The sequence below is a fragment of the Pocillopora verrucosa genome, chromosome 9 (genome assembly GCF_036669915.1).
Source record: "Pocillopora verrucosa isolate sample1 chromosome 9, ASM3666991v2, whole genome shotgun sequence".
Taxonomy (NCBI): Eukaryota; Metazoa; Cnidaria; class Anthozoa; order Scleractinia; family Pocilloporidae; genus Pocillopora; species Pocillopora verrucosa.
Genome location: NC_089320.1, coordinates 18,086,868 through 18,112,240, shown reverse-complemented (window position 1 = coordinate 18,112,240; position 25,373 = coordinate 18,086,868). Strand labels below are relative to the sequence as shown.

The 25,373-nt window shown below is 40.4% G+C and overlaps 2 protein-coding genes across 2 annotated transcripts; one reads left to right on the top strand and one right to left on the bottom strand.

The window, feature by feature from the left end:
- Positions 1-1,331: 1,331 nt before the first annotated feature.
- LOC131793733 (centrosomal protein of 162 kDa) lies at positions 1,332-16,902 on the top strand. Its single transcript, XM_059111206.2, has 18 exons — positions 1,332-1,542; positions 2,335-2,538; positions 2,884-3,007; positions 3,493-3,547; positions 4,025-4,065; positions 4,199-4,409; positions 5,049-5,113; positions 5,587-5,756; positions 6,542-6,581; positions 7,344-7,451; positions 8,111-8,272; positions 9,017-10,044; positions 10,488-10,997; positions 11,529-11,697; positions 12,628-12,894; positions 13,489-13,757; positions 14,135-15,148; positions 15,835-16,902. Exons 1-18 carry the CDS (start codon positions 1,456-1,458, stop codon positions 16,192-16,194), a joined length of 4,884 nt encoding a protein of 1,627 aa, XP_058967189.2. The 5' UTR covers positions 1,332-1,455; the 3' UTR covers positions 16,195-16,902.
- Positions 16,903-19,430: 2,528 nt separating this feature from the next.
- On the bottom strand, positions 19,431-24,606 carry LOC136283525 (SAM and SH3 domain-containing protein 1-like). Its single transcript, XM_066172502.1, is given in 8 exon segments — positions 19,431-20,121; positions 20,528-20,659; positions 21,339-22,246; positions 22,249-22,377; positions 22,700-22,723; positions 22,726-22,864; positions 24,255-24,341; positions 24,580-24,606. Coding segments are annotated over 8 exon segments (1,686 nt in total). The 3' UTR covers positions 19,431-19,881.
- Between the last annotated feature and the right edge of the window lie 767 nt (positions 24,607-25,373).

Genomic DNA, 25,373 nt, shown 5'->3' with positions numbered 1-25,373 from the left:
TATCAGTTGCTTGTATGATTAATTTCCATTATTCTTGACCGGAAACGCTCCATTGCATTCTAAGTAAGACAACCTTCCTCACCCTCCCCCCCAACCTGGTATTTAAAAACTCTCCATACCGACAATTGATATTAATTAATGATGCATATTCCAGATGGTCGACTGGTAATCGTAGGCGCGCAACGAGTACAGGAGAGGTCATCGAGGCCGCGGGTTCGAATCACGCTATAGGAGTTATTCTCAATCTGGCTTGGGGGCCGAATAACTTCTCCCCGAGTATGATTTGGAGCTGGCGGACAAGGGGTAACTCTCAAACTGGCTTGGGGGCCGAGTAACTCCTCCCCGTGAAATTTGCATTTTGATTTTGTTGTCTTTTCTATTTTTTCCCCCTATTATTATTATCATCTTTGTCTTGCTTTCCTTTTTCTCTTTTTTTTTCTTTTTTTTTTTCTGAACAGGTATCTCTTTAGGCCACTGTTGTATTTTTTCTGTTACTGTTTGGTAAGTGTCAGTTGTTTGTTTTTTTGTTCCTTTTTTTCAAAAAAGATGTAGTATTTTCCTCTCTTTTGATGTTATTTTCATCGTTATCATTTGTTCAATTTACTGTTTTTTTTTCCTCACAATTTTCCTTATTTGACTCATGAAAGTTGAGCGACAGTTGCACAGCAAATTAATGTAAAGTAGTTTCAAATCGTCGCCCATAAGTAACTAAGCGTGAACAGTAAGAGTTAGTGTCAAAAAGTTTCTATCGAAGTCTCCTTTTTTCCTCCCATTGAAATAGAGCTAGAGCTTTGAAAAGTAGGTCAGCAATCCTTTCACTCTTTTCCACTTTTATGATCCCATTTAATGTGGAAAAAATATCACCAAGCTCTCCAATTAATGTAAGCAACAGCCTCCTGTTGACAAGAACCAAACAGACCGTCGATTAGGCCCCTATGGATTAAATTGTGCTTGCATAATCCAGGGGATTGGGCACACCGGAAATAAAAATTGCGTCTGTCCCAGTTCTTACATTCACAGGCAACAAAGTGGCGTCAAAGAGTAAAATCACTGCCTCTCTGGAATTAAGTACTGTAGCTAATTGTGTTTTATCAGAGAAAGTATGTAACTCAAATAAAGAAGATATCCTGCTTTATTGACACTAAATGAGAACGATTGTTTTCAAATGAGTAGCACAATTTTCAAAAACGAGCATAATTTGGAAGAAAGTCGAGCAGTACTTTTACATGGAGTCTACAAAGTCTCCTATACTTTCTGTATCTCACCAGCACTTAGACCTAGTCTCTCCACGGCCACTTCAAGCTCGGTTACAAAGTTGGGTTGACTCATTTTGAAAATATGGCGGCAGAATCTCTGGTCTTTTAACTCCTAGCTTTTCCTTTCTTTAGAGCCAAATCTCATCCAATACACTTCTACGTCAGACACAAGAAAGAAATATAAATATAATAAGGAAAAATGTCAGATCGTTGGAATAAATTGCGAGATCAATTCAAGACAAAAAACATTGATTTGGACGCCGAGTTTGAGAAGTTCCTGAATGAGGTAAGCTAAACAAATTGTGTTTAAACTTCAAAAGAGTGACATTCAGAAATTTATTCGACTTTCTTAAACAAAATTGGATGGGATACGTGTTTTCAGAGAGTAGCATAATTAATGCATGGCGATTTAGTTTTCTACAAGCGCCTTGTAAGGGTGGATAGAAATGAGAGGAAGTAATCCTCCAGGCAAATGTTACATACTTTCATCGACTAATTCCTTATGCAAGCTTACACAGCCTTGTACTAGGGGCATATTTTGTTTATTAATCAGGTTATCTTTTTGGATTGTCTTTTCTTAAAGTTCTTGCTACATTATAACTATTATGAAGAAGAACTATCTGTTTGGGAAGAAAAAATTCTGCTTATTGTAGATGGATAATAACGTTTTATTAACATAATATTATTATATGGAAAGACAGTCCTCAGATAAATCTGAGCATTCTGATTGGTTGTTACTTGGTTAGTTTTTTGTCATATAGACGCCTTCCACAGAGACAGTTATAAGCCATGTATCTGTATCTTTGTTTGTGAAAGCTGGCAAAATCAAAATAAACAAGTTAATGGTCTGAGTTCCATGTAATAAGCTATGAATGACCTTACTTGTTTGAGCCCTACTGTGGAATATTGGCCCTCAGTCATTATTGTATGGACCTTGCTGCACTGTCATGTCTGTATTGCTACAACCTTGTGCCAATATAACTCAGATGTTCCTCATGCTTGGTTAATATTAGAAATTATTATACTTCAACCTAGTGAGGAACAGGAAATGTTCACAGATCTGTTTTTGTTTTTTTAGTCCATGTCTGATGAATCCTCCCTTGGCTCTCCTCGCATGAAGACTCCTGATCTGAAGGCAAAGCCTCGTGGAAAGATGCCATGGTGGGCAGAGGAAGAAGATGATGATGACAGGAAAAAAACTGAGGCTGTTCGACAAAGTTGGCTGAAACCAAAAACTTCCAAATTGGGGGAAGGAAAGCCAGAGCTAGAGACAACAAATAATGTATGATGAAAGTGAAACATCCTGTTTTTGGCTGTTTTTTTTTTAGTTTATAAAGCTCAATCCACCTTCCACTCAAACTTTCTCTTGTTCATTACTGCAAAACCTAATTTACAAACTTGCCTCTGTAAATTTTACACAATAAACAAAATTTGTTAATGTCCTGCATTGCTAGCCACAAGATACTGAAGTACATGTAGTTCAATGATGGTACTCAGGCAAAAACGCCAGCACAAAATGTTGTTGGATTCAAAAGATAGTCATGTGCTCTTAACAATAATAAAAATATATTTAAAAAAATAATAAAAAACCTTTATGTCATGAATAATATTTATCAAATACTTTCAGGATACAACTGCGGCAGTTGCCACACCAGAAGCACATCCTGATAAAAGTGGTGGTACAGCAATGTCTCGTGGAAGTTATATTGATACCTCAGCTCTGTCCATGAGTAAAGACAGCCTAGAAGAAGGTTACAGTATGTAGTATATCTAGATCGAGAAAAACACTTTAATCAGAGGAGGCTTACTCTTGAAATGTGCACTTCCTAAATTTCTCTATAGTGGTTTATGTATCCTTAATAATTGATGATCAAGGACATGCTTCCTTCGCCCATTTTCATAGCACAATACTGAGTTGATAGTGTAAATTGGCCACTATGAAGAGTTTTTCAAGCTTTAGAACCGTATCTACTCAGTTGATAAAACCAAATCATGCTGTAATAGCCCCCATGGATGCAGCACCACAATTTCTTTAGAAGCTTACCCATTTTACGGCACAGTACTTTTTTTAAATATCGTTACCCACCCTCATGTTATGTAAAGCTTTTCACAGTTAAACCATGCATAAGCTCCCCCAAAGGCAGTGAGCTCTTACCAAGAAAGGTGTGATGTGTGTGTATGTGTGCGTGTGGCTCATAATTTGTTTTAAGCATTCTTGTCTCCTCTTTGATGGCAGGTCTGGCAAAGTCCATGGAAAAGAAAAAGCCCTCACATGAGGAAATACTGAAGAGGTTTCCTGTTTTTTGTTTGATCTTACATTTCTTCTCATTCATGTTAAAGATTCCTTTTTAACTAGTTTTAATTACAGATGTTATTATAATTAATATTATTATTTGGTTTTTTAGCTCTAATTTGATAATTTTTTGATGGACCATTGCATGTTTCTTGGGCAGTGGTTGGAAAGTTGTAGTAGATTTTATTTAATTAGTGCTATTATTGTAAATTACTTTTATTATGTTTAAATTTAGTGGAAACCTGTTAATTAGCTCTATGGCAAAGTGTTTGACCATGTTCAATAAAGTTATTCTTATCCTCAGCCTTTTTTGCCATGCACTTATTGTGAATGCTGCATTGTTTGGCAAGGCACATTAAATCTCTTGATAATCTTTATATGGTTTCTGGTGTTCAAGACATATATAAAATAGCTTCTTTTAATAAATTGCATTACTTTGCTTAAAACTCTTGGTTAACATTTTGGACTGTTTTAGGCTTGGATCAGAAGACTTTGAGGACACTTTAAGCCACAGTGGTATGTTAGTTCATGATTTAGATACACTTATTTATAATTCATGTCAATACTTTGTGATAATTTTTTCAGTATTTATTCACAACAATTAATTATTTTTTCACTCCTAACTTTCATGTGATTTTGTCTTCTGTAGATGAACCAAAAACAGGAGCAACTACTAGTCAATCCTCTCCAGTTCCCCAATCATTTTCTGCCAAGCATACCAGCATGGGACTGGACACCATGAATGAGGTAGCTGACAAAGAAAGATTCTTTCAAGATATGGAGGGTGGCTCATCATCAGTAGATTACAACAAGAAACTCAAAGAAATATCAACTTCTGAGTCAGCCGATGTACAGAATCAGTAAGTACTTTGGACTCCTTGACGGGAGTGTTTAGATCTCTGACGTTACTAAATTATAAGGTGGCCTGGGCACATCTGCTGAGGTGGCACCTCAAGAACACAACAATTGGGTTCCATTTTAGTTCTGGGCATTTTTATATCTTCCCTGCCACACAATTTCTGCAGCAGGACCCAACATAACATTCAGCTGATTGCCAAAACTAGGGGAATGTGACTGTTTGGTAACTAAAAGTTATTTCAAATGCTTGTCATAAGAAGGAAACCAAATTAAATACTTTTATCTTGTCCTTCATGACTGTTTACTAGTGCTGAAGACACAAAATGTGAATCATAGTTTCTGTTTATTTATTTATTTGGTCACTTTTGGTGACCAAAGCCTGTTATCTGGGGATTAAAAAAGAAAACAAAAATTTTTGTAATTGCCCCTTGGTGCTTTTGTGAAAACATGAATTCCATACACTCACTAAGGAGGGTCACTTACCGGTAATCCCTTGGGATTGTCAGTGACCATTATTACAAGGTTTGAACTCTCCAAAGGAGGAGTTTATTGTAATTGATTCAAACAAGAAAACAAATACAAAGTGTGCATTTTGTTGGTTTTTAATTTGAGTTTTTCAATTTTATTATGTGGATCTCAAGGTTTGACAATGAACACCTGCAAGCAACAGGAGCTGAACTGGGTGACTCTATATTCAATGTAACAGGTTGGAGTACCACTTATGTACTAATAACGGTAATAGGATTGACTGGAGTCCGAGTTGGTTTTTTAATTTAGATGAGTTGTAAACAAAATTCGATAATCACAAAGCAGACTCTGGCTTTTTTAATGACAAGTATGACTACATCTACAGAATTTAACAATAGTTAGTTCTATGGCCAATTTATTAAAACGAAGTTCCTGTTGGTTAGACTTATTCCAGCATCATTTTTTGCTTGCCACTCTTTATTATCATCATGTCCTTGGAGGTTTTAATTCTCACGTTTTAAGTTTCAAAATGACTGCTAGGCAGATTCTTTTTGAAGGAAAAAACATTGTAGTGATAATGATGAGAATATAACAGACAGTTCTGTCAATTTGATAATGACCGTAGAAATCAACTTATAATAAACAGTTACCGGTATTGTCTGTAGAGTCAAACTGTGTGAAAGTAAGCCTATTTTTCACTCATGTCTTCAGGAACTTCTGATCAAAGAGACAAAGCTGTTGAAGAGGTAGAGAACGATAAGTTGGGTGGTGAAGACTATAGTGATAACTTTGAAGAAGGAGAAGAAGAAGAAGAAGGAGAAGTAGACGATGAACATCCCGATGATAATGACACTGAACAACCAGCAAGGCCTTCAGCTCCGGTATGATGCAAGTTAAAAAAGGAAAATTGTGAATCAATGAATGAAAGGCTTCTTCAAGGCGGTGTTGTGTTTTCTGCACCAGCTGTAATGTCCCAAGGACAGAAGACCTTTAAGCGTGCGTTATTGATTAAGTGCTTTGTTAAGGTCGTTTAATATCAAGTGTCGTTAGAGCAATTTTCGATCGAGTGATAAAAAGTAATCTGGGATTGGATTGGTTTTGCTCTACTTCGCTGTATGATTGGTCCAATAAATCGCTTTGACGTAGGGCTAACGCTCTAAACGTTAAAACCCTGTTAAAACCAATCACGACTTGGTCGCCCGCGTTTTCCCGCGCTTTAGGCAGTGTGGTTGGTTTTACTTTGAGTTCTTATTGGCTCTTAAAGGTATATTTCTCTCTTCTGATTGGCCTTTAAGATTTCTTTGCTTTTGATTTGCGACGCTCAGTCGAAAAGCGCTCGTATCGCTAGGAAACTCTTAATACTTTATCAGTGTGGTGAAATATCTAAAATGCAGGCATAGACAAAAAGAACAGGTATAGTTAAGGATGTAAAATATTTATCATGACTGCAACTAACGAGCTTGAAAAAGTAAGGCTAATTTTTTTCGACATGCGCAAAGATATAAAGTGAAGAGACAGGACAAAAACGTAGATGAAAAACTTCGGGTATGGGGTTTGTTTCAAACGCTGCATGAAGGAGGAATTATTTTCGCTTACCCTTAAAATTGTCTTGATTTGCGGTAAATATTGATACTATGATTCTATTTTCCATATTCTCACTAATAAGGAGCCTGCTGAAGTAGCTAAACCGAGTATGCTGTCCAAAGGTTTGTGCACTTTCAAAATTCAAACAAATAAATCCTTTCGATTTTACGAGTCATTGTTACGGTTGGAGAGGACTACTGATGTGTGTTGTAAAACCATGAGGTAATCATTTGTTGGGAGTAAACAAACACCAACAAACCAACAGAATGAAGAAACGGGGAACAAGAGTGGTTAAGAATGCAAAAGATGAAAACGAATTTCAGATGAAGATCTGTAGACAAGATTTTCAACACGTGCAGACCGAGACCTATCTTATTATCAACATTTTCTATTAATAAATTACCAGCTGTTTCGAATGTAATCTATAATTTCACTGGTTGAAGCTCACTACTGTTTGTGATTGGCTAGGAGAATTCGCGCCGCCTTCTCGACCAAGCATATATACAAAACTAGAACCAATGGCTACTCGTTCCGCGCGCTTTTTTGCCGCGTTTCAAGCAATTTTTTTTTTTACTTAAAGTTTCCTGGAATGCTTGTGTTGTTTTCGTTTGTTATAACTGCCTCTTGTGATGAATTTTTTTTTGTTTCAACAACACCTTGTCGAGTAGTGCACCCATACGAAGGTCAGGGATGTTCTGATCACTATTAGTATCAACAATTATCAATTATTGTATTGTTATTATGTCAGTCGACATCAATAATTGTGATAATATTTTTTGTAATTCAATATTCGGTGCAGTAGTTCCTTGTGTATTTTTGGATTGGAAAAACATAATCTCTTGACCTTCGTTGAAACTTTTCTCCACACTTTTTTTGTTGTTTAGTTTCTTTGATGGAATCTTTAGATTCTACTTTGGAAACCAAGAGACCTGCTGCAGCGCTGAATCTTCTATCACAACAAAACAAACCTCAAGGTGGTGTCCCTTCTGAAGGTCAGTAATGAACACTGAGCAAATTTAAATAGAATTTCTGAGGTCGTCCGGGATTTCATTGGTATTGCTTTACTTCGCTTTGTGAAGTAATGCAAAACCTCGCACTACCCTGCTCCCTCGCAACCAACGAGGCGCTTAATCCTTATATACGCTAAGAGTTATTGGGATCTAATTTCTCTTTGCTTCATCACCGCGGAATTAGACATTAAGGTCTTGAGGATAAGGAAAATCATCGCAGACTAATTCAGCTTGTGATTGTCAAATAAATTCTCCTTTTAAGGACGATAGAAAATGGAAAGATAACAGTATGGAGAAAATGAATATTAATGTTAGGGTGCAAAGGATCAACTCAAACTCGTCGCCCCTCGGTAACTCTCGTTTTTCGTGCTTAAGGCCTATTGCCCATTATTGCTACTTTCACTGATTCCGTTTAGTTTTACGACTCTCGGTAGAATTGCACTCTAATATTATAAAGAGATGTACAAGTAATTTTTCCTCGCTTGGCTTCCCCTGGCAACGAGACACAGCAGTAATATCCTTAATCGTTAAAAGTTCTAAGTCTTTAGGACTTTGTAACAACTCACTTTTACTTTCAAACATATAGGCTTCCTTTGGCTTGGAGATCAGAGTTGAGGTTTTATTAATATTATCTTTTTCAGGATCGAAACAGAGCCCGACGTCCAAAAATGAAAGGCAAGCATCTTTGTTGAGGACCGGACCTGATTACGAGGCGAGTGGAAGTACAAGAGACATTCACGAATTGCAAGCTGCGCTGCAAGCTGCCCAGCTTACTGTTACTGGCACAGGCTCCAAATACTCAGGTACTCAGCGAGAGAGCCAAAATGGTAGCCTACTTAATAGACTGAGACGGAGCATGTTACCCAGATTACAAGCTAGAGTAGTTTCCGGTCTGGTTGTTTTGGGAGTATCTCGCCTTAGCTTTGGTTTTTTCTTTTTTGCGCATTTCTTCCTTTTTTGAAAGAGCTCCAGATTTCTATGCGCAAAGACGCTTTTAACCTGAAGCATTTACGTAGTTAGTCAAAGTGTGTATTAGTAATATTGCTATCTTTTATCTCCCTTTATGTCCATTTAATTCGTTATTGAGCATGTTTTATCAGTTATAAACCTTTGAAGACTTGGAAGCAACGCTTTATCGGGTTTCTTTTTTTTCCCTAACGATGCCAAGTATTCTGTAGATTTACTTTGCGAAATCGTCCTTATGTCGCTTTTTTATTTGTTTCTACGCTTTCCTATGTCCAAACTAGCTACCCAAGATGCCCTCGTAATTGAAAAAATTTGAAATATGTTTTGGTCAACTTGAGTCTAGCTTGTGCCAGACTGTCGGTCATTAGAGACGAGCGAAAAGACAGGTGAGCGAATTTCAGCGGGGATCTGGAAAGGAGTGGCCAAGGTGAGGCCTTTTCCTTTCGCTCGCCCACTTTTTCGCGCGTCTCCACAAGCTCACCGCTTAGAATGAGTGAATTTGTCTCCAGTACGATGCTTCAGTTCTTGGACTTGATTCTAAATCTTGATTCTAAATCGCGTAACTCTCAAACCATTTACAGGTAATTTCGATCTTCCATCATCTGAAGCAGCGAAACAGAGTACGGACCAGCCGGACGAACGGCAGATTGTCATCGAAAAAAACCAACAAGGGGAAACGCGTTCTCGGGGTTTCGACCTACAACCGGTTGTGGTGACGGATGACTGGGTTTCCACTAAAGACGGTGGTGTCATACCTAGCGAAGAAAAGCTAAGTTCTTTAAACGAAGAAGGAGGGTTTGGATTGAAGCCTGTGCGGGCAAAAGACGATCGTAAAGCCGGCATTGAGTCTAGTGTCGAATCATCTGATGGAGGAACACGCGTAGGAACTGTGTCAGGCACAGGGGAACAACGCGGTCTGGATTTGGCTCCAGCGCTAGGCGGATATACCGAGGAAGGGCGAGGATTTGATATGCAGCCTGTTGATGATGCAGCTGGCTTCAGTCTGCAGCCGTCACCACAGGCAAGAGGCTTCGACTTATTGTCTGCTGTCGCTGCGTCGCCTGGGGTGACTGAAGGAGGGCGGGGGTTTGATTTACAGCCAGAAAAAGAAGGGCGTAGTTTTAATCTTCAGCCATCATCTAAGGCAAGGGGTCTAGACTTTAGCCCTGTGGCCAGCAGCTCGTATGGAAATACTCAGGATGGGCGTGGATATGACCTGCAACCGGCAGATGAAAGGAGTGGTTTCAGCCTACAGCCTGTCGTGAACTTATTGCGAGCGGAAAAGGAAGTGCAAGAGGATGATGATGATGATGACACTCCGCCCCCGGAGAGCTTGCAGAGTATTAAGAGTATAGCACGAGCAAGGAAAGGTGCAGGGGGGAATAGCCTCAAGAAGAGCACCGAGACAAGTATGTCGGGTAAGAAAGCGTCAAAGTTTAGCAAAGAAAAGCCCGGCAAGAAAACAGCGGTAGTAGAAAAATCGCAGCACAAGAAGGAAAAGGGCAAAGCGTCTGGCAGTTATGCAGACAAGAGCAGTCTTTTTAAGCCTTCTCCTTCATCTGGTCCATCCTGGTCTCCCACGCCCACTATGAGAAGTAGTAAAACGAAGGTTAGTCTTGTCTCTGAGGAAATGTAGTCCGAATTTTCATCCATGAATAAACCGTTTCAAAATTTCCTTTGCGATACCAGCATTGTTCCATGAAACATGGATTTTATAGGACCCCCTGCGTATGGAAGACTGGTTTATTAAAAGGGTTGTAAGGTAACGTTATAATACCGTTACTGTAAACTTACAGCAAACCGACAACTTTGACATTTCGCGATCACGAATCTCGATCATGTCAATATGTCGTTGTGTTATTGTATAATCTCCCACTTAACGTCTCAAAGAGGTCTTCGTTTTTCAGTGGATCTTAAAAGTTCACCAAAATCCTTCAAATCAAATGTCCCAACAAGAAACCGGTCTAAATTTGAAAAACGTGTCTGGTACAGTAAGCTTATTTAAACATCCCTTTAGTTTTTTTAATTATTCTCTTTCGTGATATCTTCCAGACCAAGAAATCGTTTGGTGCAAGTAAAAAGCTGCTTGTTGAAAGTCCTGCTGCTTCAAAACCGACTAACACAAGTCCGTCAGCAAAAGAGCTGGCTGCTTCTGTTGAATCATTTGCAAACTACTTAAAACATATCGTCCGACCCGGAAATGAAGACACTGAGCCACCACCAGCAAGGTGGTCCGAAGACGAGCCCGCCAAATCGGTCTCGCGAACATCCTTCCGGAGACTGTCCGACGAACACCGACTGTCCCGCGAAAGGGCATTGCAGGCTGAGGTGGAGAATTGGCAACTTGCATGGAAGGACGAGAAGAAGAGGAACGACAAACTGATTGCGGATATGGCGTCCCGCGAGAAGGAGTGGTCACGAAGAGAGGAGAGGTGCCGTCTTGAATATGAAAGTCAGATTCACGAGCTCAAACAAGAGCTATTTGTTATGCAGTCAAAGTTTAACGAGACTGAGAAAGAGGCTGACTTGAGGAAAAGAGTAGCTGCTGGTGGAAGGTTAGAGGTTAGTTAAGCAGAGCCTCATTACAAATTACCATACATTATTGATGTTAACTGCTTGAAATTCTTTCAAGGGAATAAATTTGCTTTGGTTTAGCTTCTAAATGCTCTTCTTGATTGGTTAGGCGAGACTCACGCCACTTACTAGCTCAACCAATCAGATGCTTACCCTAACACTTTTATAACTTACTTAAACGCGTTTTCCCGCGTTCGATTCCTTTAGCGCACCTCTTTCATCCCTCTGAGGCTTTTTTGATATTTGTCTGTTAAGTTGTTAAGGTTTAAAGGGCTCTATGAAATTTCTCTGCAACACACCTTTCTGGGAAAAAATTATGGTTTTTATGACGAAGATTGCAGCAATTTTCTTGCCAAAAAGAGACTGCTGGTTCGCGCGTAAGAGTCCTCTTCGTTGGCAGTACTGTTTCCCATCTTAGGATCCTTTAAGTTGATACATTCCGTCATCCTCATGTGTTATCTCCTTATTACAGTAATGTTAGGTTAAGAAGACCGCATCTGTCGTACTCTTTCTCACCAGGTTGCTTCTGAGGAGGAGATGAAAAGGTTGGAGAAGGAGGTTCGGGAACAAGAACAACTTTTAACAGGATATCAACAAGAAAATGAACGGCTTTATAAAGAACTCAAACAAATACAGGCCAAAGAGAAGGCGAGCGAGGCCAGGATGTTCAGTGAAAACCAAAAGCTGGGTAAGAAGAATGTCAGATTTTCGATGCGCTTTTTTTAATTAATTGGTGGTTTTTTTTTTCTTTTGTCTTCTACTCGAGTTTGTGGCTTGTAGTGGAGAAGGGGGAAGGGGAAAAGACGGTCGGACGGACGAGGAGACGTACTGGCGGGAGACATGTAAACTGGGCAGCTAGGGGTGTAGGAGCTTTGCCTACACCCTGCCTGAACTAATAAAATAAATAGAAACATTGAGTGACAGGAACGCTGGTATACTGATGAACAGTTAATTTGGCTTTATCACCTGAGTTAATGATGTAAATTGGGCACCGTAAAGAGTTTCTAAAGCTGAAGTTTCGAACTTTAGCCCTCTATTTGTTCTGACGAGGGGCTAACGCTCGAAACGCCAGCTTTAAAAACTCTTCACAATAGCCAATTTACATTATTAACTTAGTTAATAAAACCAAATCATCTAATAGCGGAGCTCGCAGAGCGTAGCCCTATAATTATACAAAATAGTAGTAACCCACCAAAAAACTTGGATGTACGACCGTACGACCGTACAAGGTGCTACTTTTAACATGCGTGGTCAACTGTACCGCGGGCATGCCAACGCCACGGCTTTGTCCAGTAGTCCAGTGGTCAGTGCACTGTGCTCCGAGTCGGAAGACCCGAGACGTGTGGGAAAAAAAAAATGCGAGCTCCGCTTTTAGGCTTGGCTAAATCTATATATTATTACCTTTCACCGACGCAACAGCACAGTTTCATAAGAAACATACCCCTTTTGTTGGTAAACAATTAGACTGTCCTACGGAGACATCAACAGAACGACTATAGATGGACATACATGTAGATCAACTGCCAGACAGTTGAATATTGACAAACAATCTCAAATACCACTTGATAACTTCAACTGGTGGTCACGATAGAACTAGTAGATGTATTTTTTGCTGTAGCATCGGAACTCGCCATCCTGAAAGAGAAGATAGAACGACGAGAAAGCGGGGGACCTGGATCAGACTTGCCAGCTCCAGGTTCTGCCACACTAGGCGCGGATAAAATCTCCCAATTGACAGTAGAGGTGAGGTCATTGCGGAGACGAGTGAGTGAGGTACAGGACGAGGCGGATGAACTGAGACGAGCAAAGCAAGAGCTGGAAACACGAATTAGAGGAATAGAAAATGAGAGAGATGCTGCAGTGAAACAAAGCAGTCAAGTTTTAGGTTGGTATTTACGGTGTGGTTAGGAAGGTATAAGGAGGAATGTGGTATACCTGTGGTACCCCTGTTTGTCCAGGGAAATTGTTTATGTATAAAACAAAACTTTTCCAATGGTATCGTTCTCGGCATGCTTCATTGTGCAGATGAGTTACTGCTATGGGCTTCCCAACAGGAAACGAGAAATAAATACATAAAGTAACATAATTTTTAAAGAGCAGATGAACCAGTCTTTATAGGAATGATAGAAACCAACATGTCGGAACTAGTGCACGCTGAATAGCCCAATCTCGTTGCGACATCCTCCTTCGGTGTCGAGAAACAGTCATTCACGAATTTATTCAAAAACAAGCCGTCCAGAAGTGTTTACAAGAAACTTGTAAACTGTTAGTCAAAGAACAAGGCTTGTCATTTTCGATCGAGAAATAGTTGATTTAATATTCCTAAAGCTTTCAGAACTATTTTATCCTTATTCTGTTTCAAGGGCAGTTGAAGAAACTTCATTTCATCATTTCACTGACGTTGGCCATGGCTCGTCAAATTTTTTTGAAAGGCCAATTGAAATATAACAATTTCAATCCTGTCTTTGATCGTTTGCAGGCTCAAACACTAGAGAAATCGCCGAACTTGAAAGTCGACACGCAGCAGAGGTTGAACGCTTGCGCACTAAGCTCAAATGGTATGCTGAGACCCAGGCCCTTCTCGACCGTGATGCAATCACGCTGAAGAAGAAAGAGGAAGAAATCAGTGAGCTTAAAGAAACTGTTGTCCGGTTACAGGCCCAACACGGCCAAACAGTGGCAGAGAAGAAACAAAGGGGAGTGGAGAGGGCTAATGATGCAAGGCGGATTCAAGATCTAGAGCGGCAGGTGAGGTGGCGGTGACGTTACACTAACTCTTTACTTTATGTAATATCTTAGTTCCTAACTTGAAGATTTTGCGTGATTCTCCAAAATTTATTTCAGTACAACGCAGAGACATTCAGTAGGTATTTTAGACATCAACAACGCTTCGTACCTTTTCTTAATGGAAAGGTACAAAAATTGAGATTTAAAGGAGGGTTTTCTCTTTTTCTGGAGCACACTCCTGCTTTAAAAAGTTTGAAAAATGACTGAGTAACAACGGTTATTTTGACGTAAAGAGTTTTGGGGGGTTCAATTAAAAATTAGAGAGATGGTGGGCATGCTTCATTGAAAGTTTATAACAACTAAGAGGTTGCTACATCTGTTGTCACCTTCTTTTAAAGGTCCGTGAGATGGAGGAGATCATCAAACGCCGATATCCAAACTCCCTACCTGCTCTTATTTACGCTGCTGCCTCGGCACCAGGCCAAGCTCAGCCCTTGACGACCGAGTCACCTCGCAAACATTCTCCGACTTACGCATTCCTCGAGAACCGAGTGAAAAAGCTCGAGGCTGAACTTGAGGATAAAGATGAGGAAGCAAGTAAACGAATACGATGTGTCGAACAAAAGTACAATGCGCTGAGATTGGAGTATGAAGATAGAGTTAAAGACTTGGAGCAAGATTTACAGCGCGCAAATGAACGGAATGAAAAAACAGTTAGATCAAATACGCGCACTAAAATTTTCGAAGAGGAGCTACAGAGGGCGCGTGAGGCGAATGACGAGAAAGTTAAGCTGCTTCAGACTGAAATAGAAGTCCTTCAGGACGCTCTGTCTAAAGCAACAACGGCTGAGGGTGGAAAGGCTACTCGCAGGAAGCGACTTGAGTTAGAGAAACGAGAGACTGACGATGTAAGTCTCGCGATTCAACCTCTTCAGGAAAAACTCGAAAAGAAGGAGTTGGAGTTGGAGGATTTGAGGCAAACATGTAATCGATTGCAGCGTGAGAGAGAACAGATGCTTGCTACAGAAGGTCACTTAGTGGATAGGTATACGAGTCCCAAACCAGACCCTCTTGTCGATGACTTAACACTAGAGAATAAGCGCCTTAAGGAGCAGGTCTCGCACATGTCTCTGGATATGGATCAACAACGGGTTCGTTACCAGGCTTCTCTAGCGGAGAGCGAGCGAAGTACCCGGCTAGCTCGCGAGGAGGCAGCTGACCAGCTGGCAAGTGTGCAGGCTCAACACAAACGTGAGCTTGATCAGCTTAAGGCTGGTTTTGCTGCAGAACACGGGTCTTCCAAAATAGCTGAGCTGAAAAGTCAGCTAGCAGGTCAGGAGATTGTTATTCAGCGACTTAAGGTGAAGATGGCTGATACAACTGTCAATGCAGAGACAATAGCAGCGGCAAAGGTGAGGATAAAATAATGTCTACTCTGTTGAAGATGTCATTTCCTTGAGCTTAATTGCCGTGTGAAATGTTAGTAGACTGGAAGATAAAACCCTTTTTCCCTCCCTTCCCGGTTAGGTTGACTTTGGGTAGCTGCTTATTTCAGCCTATGTTCTTGTATAGTCTATGGTTGGCTCCTACCGCACCCGAAACCTTCCGGAAGTGGCGCGCGGGGGGGAGGAGAGGGGAGAGGGGGGCGCTAACAAAGTTGTAGAGACGTGTTTATTCGACGACGAGATGGGTTGTGAAGGTTGTTAAAGCGGGGGGAGGGGACAATCATTTGGTCGTGGATCTTTCTTTATCTTCTTTAGAATCCGTGTAATAACCTCATTTAAAAATTTAGGGTTTGATAAATACACTGAAGGCAGCTATCGTCCAGATTTATTATTCATGTGCATTCTTTGACTTGGGTGATCCTTGCAATAAAACTTGAATTTTGTGTCTACTCATTATACCAGTTTCCCATTCGTAATGTCCTTGGCTTAGCTTGCGCCTGTAACGGTAATGAAATGGTTGGTCATTCGTTGCTGGTATGTATTTCGAACCCAGCTCGACGAAAAGGAAGGGAAAGCTTGCCGTGAACAAGGAACGTCCTATGAATTTTTTTGGTACTTGTTCTCGGTACTAATCGATTTCTTGTTCATGTTAGGTTCGTGAGGAGTCTCTTCAACAGCAGGTTGCTCAACTTCAAACAGATCTGAGACGTGCTAAGAAGATGTTTACACCCGAAATGAACCACTTCGACTCACTAGAGACTAAAATTGTAGCTCTTGAACAAAAGCATTCTCAAAGAGAAGTGGACTTACAGAGGGTTATAGAAAAAACACACCTTACGGCCAAGATCGAGAAAGAAGAAACAGAGGCAAGATGGAGACAGGTTGTACGTCAAAAAAATCGGGAAATCGAGAAATTTAGATTTGAACTTGACGGTATTCTCGAAGTGCTTAGTGAATTGAAACGCCAGGGAGTGGTCATACCCTTCAGAAATGGAGAAGGGTTTGCACCTTAAAGGAAGCCTTGTTTGTTTCCAATACACCGTGAGCAGTCTGGGCCCCTGTGGGCCACAATGCTAGTTCTTCACTGTTAAAAACGCTAGTGTGGTTATGAAATGACGGTGTGAGAGCTGTAGTTTCACTGCACTACACAAGCTCAAGGAGACCAAGTGTTGATAAGGCTTTATAAACGGAAAATGTCACCAGCCTTGCGGCGGAACAAGAAAGGAATGCGTGTCCAGCTGGTCACTTGCTGGTATGGGTGAAATACAAAAGGCTTGGATAACTGAGTAACACATCAGCGCGCCTTGTAGTACAGATCGATCTGTGGGCGACAATGCAGCAGTTACCTTTCCACGTTCATCGATTGATACATCTCCCAGTGTACGCTCGAACTCAATATGTGCTATCGACTTATTCGAGGTTATGGAGAAGTGAAAGGAAGCAACAAAGTCTAGATCTGCTATCAGTAACCCTTGGAAACGGTAAGAACTTTCCTTCCACTCAACATGTTGAACTTCGCGCCATTAGTCTGTCAAAAAGACCCTGTGTTTGCACTGAAAACAACAAGGGCTTGCCTCGAAAAAACAATAAACAAATCACCGCAACAAGAAGGACAATATTTTCGGAAAAGGATAAACGAAATAGTGGACTTCGTGTTGTGTTCATTCCATGACGAAATTAAAGTATATTTCAGATTGAATCATAAAAGGAAGAATAAAAACGATGAGAATCAAATTTCCAATTCTATTTGCAGTTTGTATTTCAAGCCCTGCAATGTCTTTACCATCCCTGTGTCTTCCGCTTGCGCTTTTTCCTAAGTTTTGGTCTCCAAACTGGTTCATTAAGATTGTCATCTTCCTCGGGTTTTGTCTCGTCCTCGGGTCTCATTTCATCTTGTTCTTCCTCTGTTGATGGCTCTTCGGGTACTATTAAGGGTTCCCTTTTTTAGAAAAAAGCAAATGAGCCTAGAAGTGAATTTATTGTGGTTATCCAAAATGCTTGGGGTAAAGCACCCGTAAGCACAATAGACAAACCTGAAAATCTGGTGGTAATCAGACATGCTTTCTAATAAGTTTAAGCCAATTGCCTTGTATGAGCAGATCTTTCTGCCCCTTTCGCTATCGTGTAAGGGCACTTTTAAGGAATCCCAGTCGTGAGAAGTATGCTAAATTCTAACAGTGTAGTGTTGCAAAAGACCGAAGACCGGTAAAATTGCGGTAACATTGCGATCACCATTTTTCTCAGCACCGGAAAAACAAAACTTTTTGTAGAGATCTTTTCGCGAGAGAGGGTTCGTCTTTTTTTAAATTTGATAAAAATGTAAAGCCTTTGCTCTGATCATGGGCTCTGCTCTCAAATTTCCGTGCCCAAACCACTTCCTTTTCCTTTTTATCTTTCCGCTTACCTTTTTCGTCGTAAGTAAGCCAGTATTAAACCGTAAACCGCGTAGATTGAATGCGAGCAAGCATAGATAGCTAAGGAGCAAATGAAAAAGTAAAACAAGTCCATCATATCCAGCGGTGCTGTTGGCTTGTAATTTTACCTAAAAATTAAATAAAACTGTGACTATAACTTTTGAGTCTTTGACACTAAATAAATGAAATTACTCGCACGAACTGAAAACGTACTTACGTGATGCAAAGAGATAAGAACAACAAAATGTTTAATTTCTTTTGAAGTCCACTGATATAGAAAGAGGTCCAAAAACAGCTATCCTGGTAGGTTTTTAAAGACTGACCGCGTATCAGCATTAAAAGGAGCGTCACTTTCGTCTTTGTGTTCCAACGGAAATTCTGACGTAACAAAGGAATTTGAAACAAGGTGCGCGCGCTGTGACGCGCTGAAGAGCGAGCCCAGTTTCGCGTGACGCTTGAGCTTCAAGTCATCCACTTGCATAAGCACTGAGAGTTTGTACTATTATCATGTCTCCCAATACTACACATATATATTTTTTTCACTCATTATGAGCACCACTATGTGAGTTAACTTCGAGCTAAGTTAGCAAATAAATTAAGGGGGTGAGTTTCTAAAGAAACTGTGGTGCTGCGTCGGTGGGTGAGTATAACTGGGTACTTATCAACCGAGTTGATAACGTAAATTGGCCACCGTAGAGAAACCAGCTGTTCGTTGTAACTAACACAACTATCATTATAAAAACATATGAATTCAGCATCAACCTCGACCCAAGGTTTTTATCCTCGAGGGAGTCGAGGCTCACTCAGCACGTGCAAATCTCTGAACTTATTTGCATTTTGCGGTCTCTCGCCCTGTTTCCGTCCGACGAAAACAAAAACAACCAAAAAAACAGACCAACTATTCGAGTACAACTTCCGAAGCTTGGCCAATGGAAAGGGTTTTTTGTGCTTTTATAACTTGACATGACTGATAACTCGCCTCAAAGGTTTGCACAACTGAACAGAACACTTGGTAGGAATGAGAATGAATGTTTTGTGTAGGATTTTTTGTATCCTATAGTAGTTTCATGGAATTGATAAAATTTTAAATTTACCCCTAGAAAGTGTTTCTATCTTATTTACCGAGAGGATGGGATTTCCGCACAGCCCCACATTATTGGAAAACAAAGTCGTAGTCCCAAAGGCAATCTGCTGTTTTCGCCACTGTTTTCTTTATCCAAGAACTGTATGGATATTGAATCATGGGTTGTGCGGAAATCTTACTACAGAGGGTAGTTGGTTTAAGCCAGTTAACTTGTCCTCCGTTACAACACAATTTACACAAATGAGGTGATGCTTTTTTCTTATAGATGAACGGTTACGAGAGAATAATACAAAGTAAGGCTTTCGCGTGGAATGAGTGGACATGAGAGAATTACACCGAGGTAATAGACCAGTTGTTAACTACCGCCAGAGGGAGGATTACATGGTTTTCAGGGAGAAACGAAGAAGCATCGGTCGTCGCCAATAGAGTATAAAGGTGGATATATACAATTGAGTGCCAATTAACTGTGAATGAGTAGAGGGGGGGAGGGAAGGGGTAGGCGTAACAATACTACAATACTACAATGCTTTACAAGGGGAATTAGGTATTTTTTATAGTGACAAAACCAAAATCCTCCAACCTCCCTTCCCTCCCCCGGTGAAGAAAAGTGACCGGTCTCAAAGTATGAAAAGGCTACAAATCCCGTGACAACTCACTGATCAAAGAAAAAATTGACTTTATCGTTCGGACCAAAACTTTCCAGCCTTGGATCGTATAATGAAAAAAGAGAGTAGGTGACCAGGCAGAGGGCTTCTTTCACGTTGATTTATTTCAAACAACAAACAGGAGCACCGTACGTGCAGCGCAGCCTGTTTACCATATTACAACGGATAATTAATAAAACGTTTTGCTCGCTCGACTCTTGATATAGCCGGCTTCGCTCATTTTGTTAACTCTACAAGCAAATCCTTCCTGCAATGTAATTTTCAATTCATCTATGTATGAATTTATTTGAATTTCTGGTTATTCGTTAATATCTTAATGTTTCATATTCATATTTCTTGATTGCAATGTTCTTGAAATGCACTCTTCACAACAATTTTGTCAATATTTTCACCAAAACGAATAACGTCTTTAAGTGACGAGTAGCTTCTTTGTCAACAATGATTTCTTTGACATCCTTGGTTTAGAAAGGCGCCAAATATCACAGGTCCTTCAGGAAACACTATAGTGGAGCTCATTTTAGGGTCCCTTATTTCGTGTCACCTACTCATCTCCTCTACTGAAGCCAATAGCCGGCTCATATGCCTAGGATCTGATATACCCGCAAATTGGAAATGTCTTTCCTCCATACCAGGCATGGCTGCCATGTCGTCATATTCTACTTCAGCAAGACTGGTGATATACATGGGTAGACCTAATGAAATCAGCCACTCTTCCATACTTCCCAAGCTTCCGAGAGGATCTCTTGCAAATTTTAATTCCGATACGTTACAGGGAACCTGTGGGAATCGTAAACAATCAAATGATACACGAAAAAAGGAAGAACTCTTTTTCAGTAACAAAAGCTTATCCCATGCATGTTTAAGTAGCTATGAATTTTTTTTTTTTCGCTAATTTTTTTGTCTCGCGCGTGGGATTTCGTCAAAAAGGAGGGACTGCCATAGTCTGCCGATTCCTTGGCGATTTGTCATCAGTGAAGAGAAAGCTAATCTATATTAGTAGATCTTCGGGTATCTTGTCACAAACGTTATCTGTAAGAAACACTTAAAAGTGATGCGTCACTCTTTTTTTTTAACTTACATCGACTTCAATCGTTGTACTTTGAAGCGAAAACAAGTTTCCGAACCGAATCAACCATAAAAAAGGCCAAAAAAAATTCAGCGTAATTTCAGTTTGTCTACTTACAGCTGTTCTACCAGCTTGCTTTAGCTTCCCGACTCTTAATCTCTCCAAAATATTAGCGAGTTCTTCGTGTGATCGGCGGAGTTCTTCAGCGTATCGGTCCACAAGATTCACTGGGACACCCCAGCAACCATTCTAGAAAGAAAAAAAATATATTCGTCGGTTAAATATACAATAGAATACATTTACGGCAGTGAATTGCTGAGTGTGAGGTTTCTAAACAATAGCAGTAGTCTGTTGTTAAAAGAAATACGCACAGAATTAGAGTCGATTTCTCATTCGGGAACCAGGGAAAACTTCCAAGTTTCTAGGATATATAAAAATACCATCAAGAAGAGAAAATTAAAAAGGACGGCCATTGATAGAGAAGATTGATACGGTCTGGTAACAAACAATTCAAAAAATCTCGAAAGAAAAATTTCAAGATTTAAAATTGGCTGCGAAGCTTAGTTCAGGTTTTTATCACCCATAACAGCGCACTTTCTGACAACGGATTTAAGAACGAGGCCCTTCAAACTAACCAGATTCCAACAAACTTTGAGCTTCTAGGGAACTTGATTGACTCTTTATCTCCCATGAGTGACCGAGACAGAATTTCTCCTTAAAATATCAGTGCAGTATCAAGCAGATAGTTGATGAGAATACAAAAAAATATCAACTTGACGATTATTGGTTGATCCTGTAGCAAATTCTCCCTGCTAGCATCATAAATTGTATGTTTGGCAGTAAGGAGACTTACTGACGAGATCTTGGGAGTGGAAGGGTTAGTGATTAAGATCAAACAGACGTGCATTGTACGTTAGCTTATACTTACCGCATCTGTGTAGGGTTTCTGAGTTAGATCGATGTGCTCTATATGCAGTTTTCTTTCCACCATCTCCCCTAATGAGTGCGAAGCTCGTTTAACTCGTGGCAACGGAACTGGCGGCGAAGAGTGGTCCTCCGCTTCGTTTTTCGAAACTTCTAACTCAGTTCTTTTCGAAATTGACGGCTTACTTTCTACTCTAACCATGTTTGTTCCCATACCGCCGCTGCTAGATTCCCCATGGGTACGCGTAACTCCCAATGTTGTCCCCTCGACAGGGCGTGGTGGGGGCACCGCTGTATACAGCTCATTTTCTGTGTCTTGTGTTTCAGCCTGTTTTGCGCGCGGTCTTGGCTTCGGTTTGGGTTTCGGTTTAAGCTGTGGTTTCTCGCTAACGTTGTGAACTGAAGGCACTTTATAAATCTCTTCGGTTGAAGCCGCTAATTTTAAGTCCTTGCCGAACTTTCCTTGTTTAGCATGCGGAGGACTTGTTTGGGTCTCCACACTACGAGCATCCGTGTCTTCCTGAGCATTTGTTGAATTCTTGGGTCGAGGTGGCAAGGGCGGTGGTCTGTGTCTGGGCTTTTTTACGCCTTCGCCGGTAATTTCGTCGCCTTGTTGTTTTACCGGGGCAGGTTTAAGGTGAACCTGACCCTCCAGTAGCTCGCCTCCTGTCGCTTTTCCTATTTTCGGTTTCTGACTTTGATCATTGTTAAGCTTTGCAGATTCAAGAGTTTTTGTTTCGAGTATGGGGTCATTCGATATAACCTCGTTTGCCAAATCCTTTGATAGGGACGTTTCAACTGCTTGTACATCATCGGACTTCCTACGTTCCTCTGCATTCTTGGAATTTGGTCGTGTAGGTATTGGAGGAGGTGCCCTGTGAGGTACCGACACTGTGGACCCTGGTCTAGATGCACATCAGGGACCCTTTTCGGGGAACCTGCGGAATTAGATGAAGGAATATTCCTTTGGGTCTCCATCACAGGAGGCGACGCTTGTCTACCAGGGAGGGGTGGTCGAGGCTTCTGATCTTGCTGTAATTTACCTAGGGAGAAAAACCAAACTATAAACAACTGACCAATGTCAAGAAAATGCTTGTAACTATCATGAACATGACTGACGTCTCCATCAAAACTTTGCATCTCCACGAGTAAATAAATTTGCTCAACCAAGTAACAACTTATCATAATTTAGTACTCAAAATAATGATTCATCTGACCAGGTATATACATTCAAATTATTACTCGCATGAGATTCAACACAATTTTCTTTCTTGCTGAGCCAGAAAGTATCATCAAACCTAATGGGTATCGTGCTTTTTTTTAAATTTATAAATTGGTGATTCTACAAGGAAGCTATGTGCGTACCATCTCCGCTCTCTGTAGCAATATGTCAACAGACTGAGCTTGCTTTCCCAAGACCACTTTCATCTCAGACAAGAAGTTGGGTTGCCGGTGTAAAGGGGCACTAGTGACCGGTTTGTCGTCCGCCCTCCCCATGCTATCTACACTGCTGGATGAGCTGTGCTGTGACTGAAATGAACATGTAACAAGACTTACTGAAGTATCATAACAATATACAGAGCTGAGATTGAACTGAATTGCGGTAAAACATCGAAGGTCAAGGCAATGACTTCTGGGGTGTAATTTAAAAAGCGAGAGCGAATCTACAGCGTAAGTTGAAAATTTGAGAAATGTAAAGCGATTCCGTGATAGAAACTTCGTTAACATTCTGTTTGAAGCGCGGACTTAGCATCAGTTTTTTACTCCATATTAACCAAAATCAGCCGAGAAACAAATCCTATCGCATTTTGCTCCACATGAGTCCAATACAGTACGTTGACGTTAAAAGGTTTTCTTTCAGACAAAAGGGACCGAGATCTATCTTTCGTCAAGAAAGATTTGAAAGAAAATACGCAAATTTGTTAAAGGCATCCGCATAAGTCTCTTTTTTCGGTTTTCGGTTTTTGCCTTCTCACCCTTGTTCCTCTCTTTCCATTGACATTGGCTAGCCTTCCACTTTTTCATGGTCTTTTAAACGGCAGTGGGAATTTAACAAGGAGTGGTAAACAATTAAGATGTAAAACTTTGTTACCGATATTTGGTCGTCTAAATTTTATTTCACTATACACTCGTATTTGATTCCGTTGATTCGTCTCAATTGAACTGATCGCTTTGGTCTGCAAATCATTTGAAAGACCTCTTCCTCGTGAGTACCATTGGGTATAGAAGACACCCCTCTGAGCTAAAGATGACTAAATCACACTGTTTCACGGAGGTGGGTTACAGTGTGAGTCAGTGAATTGAAAATGATGCCTCTAAAGAGAAATAATGACATTCCTAGACCGGAAGGATCTTGTGAGAGAACGTCCTTGGGTTTGTGGATAGCTATGACCTATCTAAAGAGTTTACCTTAGTTACGGCCCTGAACGTTCTCCAGAAACCTTTTTGGGAGGATGGGGCTTGGGGAGGAGTCGTGAGCTACTGGAGACCCCGTCATCTCTGAGCTCACACTGCTGTCCACACTGCCACCATCTGCATTTTGTTCCTTCCTCTCTGTTAATCGGCCATGAAAGAAAGCAATAGTAATTTTTCTGTTCCTTTGGGAATTGAGCGTTTGGCCATACAATTTACAACAGGCGCCCAAGAAAAGGATGGGTTCAAATTAAAAGGTTCCTCAAGCGTAAGTAGAAATGTCACAAGTATTATTCCAGAATCAATACTTCAACCTTAAAAAACTCCAGAAGTGATTAGGACTATGTAAATTCTCCCGGATGGGGAGAAGAGAATACTGCCCGTCTCTCGGAACCAATCAGATTTTGCAGGATTTTGTAGCATATCGCCCCGTCACGAACTGAGAAAAAAATACAACTTACAGGTTTGTTAAAACAAAGTGATAGCACACAACTCGTGTATACATTACCAGTGTAAAATTACAAGCATTTGGTTCTTGAGCAGGATTACCAGACAGTTTTAGACTGCAGGAGCAACCAGACACATCTCCTTGATACTGATACGTGAAAATCCAGAACCTTAAAGTAACCTGGGGTGATTCTTTAGCTCTGATTTTTGTGAAAAAAAATAGTAAGGACAACTATTATATCACTCAGTTAATACACGCACTATGATTGGTCAATTTGGCAAACCGTATTTCAATGTATGGCCCCCCTAAATTCAAAAGTTTGTGGTAAAATTAAAATCTTCCCCCCTCCATTTGAACCCAGCGATAAAATAAATATCTTACTAACCGAGAATCTTGGTCCAGACTGTATCATTATGGAAGCTTGTTTTTTCCTCGCTCAGATTTATGGCCCAGGCTTTGTGTGTTTGGTGCCATAAATCCAACTAACAGTAATGAACCTCAAAATCGTTAGTTAAAGAGGTACACGAATCCATTGGGCAAAAATGAGAAACCTTGCCTTTTTTGAGTTCTCACAGGAGGATCTAAAACATGCAACTTTATCTGACATTTCGATTTGATACCCCAGCAAAGAAGTAAATGAGAATTTAACATACTTAATCAGCTAAAAAAGGTGTCATCTGTTGATAAATCATTCCAATCCACCAAGCTAAGTTATACAAACATATAGCAGTATGTTGGACTTAGAAAAAAAAAATGTTTTCATTCAGAACCCGTAAGATCTAAAAGTATCTTCTGCACTCAATCAAGAGTAAAGTTAATTTTCTTCATACTTTTGGGGCTCTCATTGGCATGTTTCATTCTTCTAATTCATTCATTGTTCCATTATTTGTTTTGAACATTCCTCATTAATATTCATTATACAAGATTCGTCTCCTCCATCCTGGTGGAGATGTACCCAAAAAACTGCAGCCCAAATACACAACAAGAAAATACATAATATTTAAAACATATCTAATGGTCTGTTTGAGGAGACAATACAGTACGTTTTACACAACAACAGACCAATGGATAAATGTGGTTACATGAAGTCTCCGAAAACAACATACCAGCACAGCACCGTGCAGTTTGCATATAACTGTACTTATCAGACGGAGAAATCCTATTTACCCTTGAAGACGA